The sequence below is a fragment of the Pongo abelii genome, chromosome 20 (assembly GCF_028885655.2).
Source record: "Pongo abelii isolate AG06213 chromosome 20, NHGRI_mPonAbe1-v2.0_pri, whole genome shotgun sequence".
Classification (NCBI taxonomy): Eukaryota; Metazoa; Chordata; class Mammalia; order Primates; family Hominidae; genus Pongo; species Pongo abelii.
The window spans coordinates 46,507,294-46,512,169 of record NC_072005.2 but is presented as its reverse complement, the minus strand read 5'-3'; the positions used below and the strand labels follow the sequence as shown (position 1 = coordinate 46,512,169).

The 4,876-nt window shown below is 54.2% G+C and overlaps 1 protein-coding gene across 9 annotated transcripts in view; it reads left to right on the top strand.

The window, feature by feature from the left end:
* Positions 1-22: 22 nt before the first annotated feature.
* COQ8B (coenzyme Q8B) overlaps positions 23-4,876 on the top strand; it is a 25,576-nt gene continuing 20,722 nt past the window's right edge. For 2 of the 9 annotated variants that reach the window (XM_054540448.2, XM_024236919.3), the window contains exons 1-4: positions 23-119; positions 2,351-2,455; positions 2,589-2,708; positions 2,851-2,917. In XM_054540448.2, the coding sequence (XP_054396423.1) occupies positions 2,354-2,455; positions 2,589-2,708; positions 2,851-2,917 (289 nt within the window). In that variant the 5' untranslated portion in view covers positions 23-119; positions 2,351-2,353. The other 7 variants (XM_024236915.3, XM_063720109.1, XM_024236918.3 and 4 more) reach the window with 7 other exon arrangements.

Genomic DNA, 4,876 nt, shown 5'->3' with positions numbered 1-4,876 from the left:
GGGGAAAGCCCCGAAGCCCCGCCCCACCGGACGTGACGGAACGGAACGAGACGGTGCCTCGTCCGACTCCGCCCCCCAAGGGGAGGGGGTTTGCCTCTGAGCGTCCGAAGCGCGGCCAGGTATGCATCTAGGGCACGGGTCCTGGTGGCGCGCCAGTGGGCCCCCTCCCTCCATCCCTGTGACTAATCCACCCTCCCTACACGGTTGAATGACAAGTTCAACCTTCCCTAAAACCCCCGGTGACGAGTCCAGCCGCGCGCCCATTCTTCACGCAGGGGCGGGACGGACTTTCAAAGTCTTGGAGTTCCCACGGGTGTGGGTTCGAGACCTTCCTCTGCCAGTTCCCAGCTCCGCTATCCCGAGCAAATGACTTACGCTCCATTGAATTTTCCGTAAGAAATCTCTCTCATGTATGGAGCACTTGTTCTGTATCAGACCCTGACACGATTTCACTTCATTCTCCAAGGCTGAACAATAGGGATGCCAGGGCTCCATTTTACACATGAGAACAGAGGCTCAGAGATCTGCCGGCCTCTACCCTTTGTTTGCAGCTACGGGGCTATCTGACATGATCTCATGTATATTAAGCATGTGGCCCCGGGCCTGGCACTATCAGTTGTAGCCCAGTAGGATTATTTATTGTCCTAGGTGATTTTGATACATTTTGCCCCCAAGTCTGAGCTGCTACCCAGCTCCTGAGTCAGCCCTTCACGTCTGAAGGGGGACAGGAGGTGGTCTGTCTTGAAATTGAGTAGCTGGGGGAGACATTGGGCACAGGTCCAAGGCTCTAAAATGAGTCACCTTTTCACAGACCAATGAGAAATCGAAGGCAGGAGCCCACCTAGTACATCATACAGGTTGGGAAGGAGAAGTCCAGAGAGGGATGAGGGCTTTTCTGAGGTCACACAGTACGGGAATAGAGACAAAGGGGTCTGATTCCCGACAAGAGGGCTTGGGGCATCGGGGTTCTGTGGGGGAAGCATCGGCATCCCTCCCTCTCCCAGTGGTGGGAAAGATGCCCCAACCAGCTGCTTCTATTCCAGACTGTGAAAAGTGGGTGAGTCAGCCTGTTGTGGGGAGAGCAGGCTTTCCAACGCGCGCGCGCACACACACACACACACACAGAGAAAGATAGGATGGGAGGTGGTTTTCTGGGATGCCAAGGTTCCTGACTCAGCACTGGGAATCTTGGCTGAGTGTGTTCTGGGAAATGTCAGGCCTACAGGAAGCAGAGGGCTCCCAGTCGCACCATCCCGCAGGTGGGCGGGGAGCAGAGAGAGCAGGGTGTGTGAGGGAACAGAGACTCAGTGTGCAAGTTGGGGGGAGGGTATGTACACGAGAGAGTTGAAGGCGTGAGCGGGAAACAGTTGGCAAGCAAGGCAAGGGGTTTATATGCGCAAGGAAGGAGGCTGGGTGCCAGAATGTGGGTGTTTGTGCAAAGTGGAGGGGCTCCATGTGCAAGGGAAATGTTTGCTAGGAAGAATGTGTATTCAAAGAAGATGTGTTGAGCCTGCCAGGGGTAAAAATAAGAAGGGGGGTTGGCAAGATATTCATGCAGAATAGAGGCGTCAGGTTTGTAAGGGAGACTTTGCAAGAAAGTGTAGGGAACAGAAGGGTCTGTCGCGTACAAGGCACTTTGAGGTGAGTGGAAGGGCTGACAGGGCACGCTTGCGCTCCCGCGATGCCTCAGCAATCCCCCTAGATGGGCCCCCGGACGCCCACCTTAATTCCGGGCTCCATCGCTCGGGCCTCGCTCCTGGCCCCTTCCCCCGCGCACAGATAGAGAAATTCCGTGCCAGTCAGCAAGTTGCTGCCGCGCCATTGGTTGGCTGGCCGAAGGGGGCGGGCATACAGAGGCTCCCGGAAGCACAGGAGGCCCCCAGCAGGTTGCGGACTCGGAGGCTGAGAGCAGTGGGTGCTTAGCAACGGGGGGAGGTGCCCAGTAACAGGGTGGGGGTGCCCAGTAACAGGGTGGGGATCGGGCGGGGGGACACGGGAGGAATTGCGGGTGCCTGCAGGGCCAACAGAGGGGAAGGCGGTGCATAGCAACCAGGGGGGTTTCAGAGAAGTGGAGAGGTAGCCCCTGAGGAACTGTGGGTGTCTAGTAACGGGGGCGGACCCTAGCAACGGCGAGGGTTGGGAGAGGGGGAAAGTGGGTTTTGGGAGGCGTGCAGGAAGAGCTAAGGGTTCCTAGCAACCAGGGGAGAACCAGGAGAAAGTGTGGAAATCTATTAATAGTGGAGGAAGTATTTAGTGGGTGGGAATCAGAGAGGGTGGACACAGGAACATAGGGGCCTGGCCAAGAAGCCAGGCAACTCCCACCTGAATAATCCCTCCTCTTCTCCTCCAGGCAATGTGGCTGAAAGTGGGGGGCCTACTTCGGGGGACCGGTGGACAGCTGGGCCAGACTGTTGGTCGGCCTTGTGGGGCCCTGGGGCCTGGGCCCCACCGCTGGGTAAGAGGCTAGGGAGCAGGTCCCCAAGGCGAAGAGGCTGAGGGAGACTTCAGAAAGTAAAAGGACAGGAGGGGTCCAGAAGGACCAGGTGATCCCATGTCCTCCCCTCCTTATCAAAGTATATCTCTTGCAGGGGCCATGTGGAGATTCTTGGGCCCAAAAGTTTTACCAGGATGGGCCTGGGAGAGGCCTGGATGAGGAGGACATTCGCAGGGCACGGGAGGCCCGTCCCAGGAAGACACCCCGGCCCCAGGTATCATTACCCCCACCCACCCAGCAACACCCCACGAAGACTGCTGGCCCCCTGAGCTTGGGGAAGGGTGTGGTGGCAGGGTGGCTGCACTCTGGCCACGATGCCCACTTTCCCACCCTCAGACCTTGTCCCCATTTCCCAGCTGAGTGACCGCTCTCGAGAACGCAAGGTGCCTGCCTCCCGCATCAGCCGCTTGGCCAAGTTTGGGGGTACGTGTGACTTTGGGGGATCTTGGTGTGACCTCAATTAAAAAGGGCAACATTTACAGATTGAAGCAAGGGAGAGGATGAATCAGAGACAGGAAAGAGAGAGAGACAGAGAAAGAGAGACAAAAGGCAAGGGCCTGCAAAGCCAAGAGAAATTGAGAGGAACGTAAATGATAATTTTTTTTTTTTTTTTTTTTTTGAGACAGAGTCTCACTTTGTCACCCAGGCTGGAGCGCAGTGGCGCCCTCACTGCAGCCTCAAACTCCTGGGCTCAAGCAATTCTCTCGCTTTAGCCTCCTGAGTAGCTGGGACCACAGTTGTGCACCATCCGCCCGGGTAATTTTTTTTTTTTTTTCCTTTGAGACAGTCTCGCTCTTGCCCAGGCTGGAGTGCAGTGGCGCCATCTTGGCTCACTGCAACCTCTGCCTCCTACATTCAAGCAATTCTCTTGCCACAGCTTCCTGAGTAGCTGGGATTACAAGTGCCTGCCACCATGCCTGGCTATTTTTTTTTTTTTTTTTTTTGAGACGGAGTCTCCATCTGTCACCCAGGCTAGAGTGCAGTGGCGCCATCTTGGCTCGCTGCAACCTCCACCTCCCGGGTTCAAGCTGATTCTCCTGCCTCAGCCTCCCAAGTAGCTGGGATTACAGGCATGCATCCACCACACCTGGCTAATTTTTGTATTTTTAGTAGAGACGGGGTTTCACCATATTCGTCAGGCAGTGGTAGAGCTTTGGCACCAGGCTGCCCAGGGATCAAGGGATGACTCTGCTATGTCCTCGCTTTGTGATCCACCTGCCTCGGCCTTCCCAAGTGCTAGGATTACAGGCATGTGCCACCACACCTGGCCGCCTGGCTAATTATTGTACTTTTAGTAGAGACGGGATTTCACCATGTTGGCCAGGCTGGTCTTGAACTCCTGACCTCAAGTGATTCACCTACCTCGGCCTCCCAAAGTGTTGGGATTTACAGATGTGAGCCACGGTGCCCGGGAAGCCACTGTGCCTGGCCTGGGTAATTTTAAAAAAATGTTTTTTGTAGAGATAGGGTCTCCCTATGTTGCCCAAGTTGGTCTCAAACTCCTGGTCTCAAGCGATCCTCCTGCCTCGGCCTCCCGAAGTGTTGGGGTTCTATGCATGAGCCACTACTCCTGGCCATAATAACATTTACTGAGAACCTGTAATGTGCAGTGTCCCATATACACACATGCTGCACTGAATCAATGAGTGTTCTATTCTGTAGATGAGGACATTGAGGCTAACAAAGGGGAGGTAACTTGACTTTGGGTTACACAGCCGGATGTCGTGCAAGTCACATGAAATAATTTAGTGGGTTGCAACCAGCATTTAAAAAGAGGAATAGGACAGAAAATATGTGTGCACTTGTAGAGCAAGGGAAAGTCTTGTTTCATGAAACATATACCTTGGTCTGCACTGATTATAACGTAAATGTCTTCTTACTGCTGATCATGGTTCAAGTTTTGTTTTTTTTTTTGAGATGGAGTCTTGCTCTGTCACCCAGGCTGGAGTGCAGTGGCATGATCTCGGCTCACTGCAACCTCCACCTCCCAGGTTCAAGCAATTCTCCTGCCTCAGCGTCCCGAGTAGTGGGGGTTACAGGTGCACGCCACCACGTCCAACTTTTTTTTTTTTTTTTTTTTAGGGAGACAGGGTTTCACCATGTTGGCCAGGATGGTCTCAATCTCCTGACCTCGTGATCCGCCCGCCTTGGCCTCCTAAAGTGCCAGGATTACAGACGTGAGCCACTGTGCCTGGCCACTAATTTTTGTATTTTTAGTAGAGACGGGGTTTCACCATGTTGGTCAAGCTGATCTCGAACTCCTGACCTCATGATCCACCTGCCTCAGCCTCCCAAAGTGCTGGCATTATAGGCGTGAGCTACCATGCCCGGCCTGGTTCAAGTTTTAAAAATATAGATTCACTCGCTTGTACCCAGGAGGTG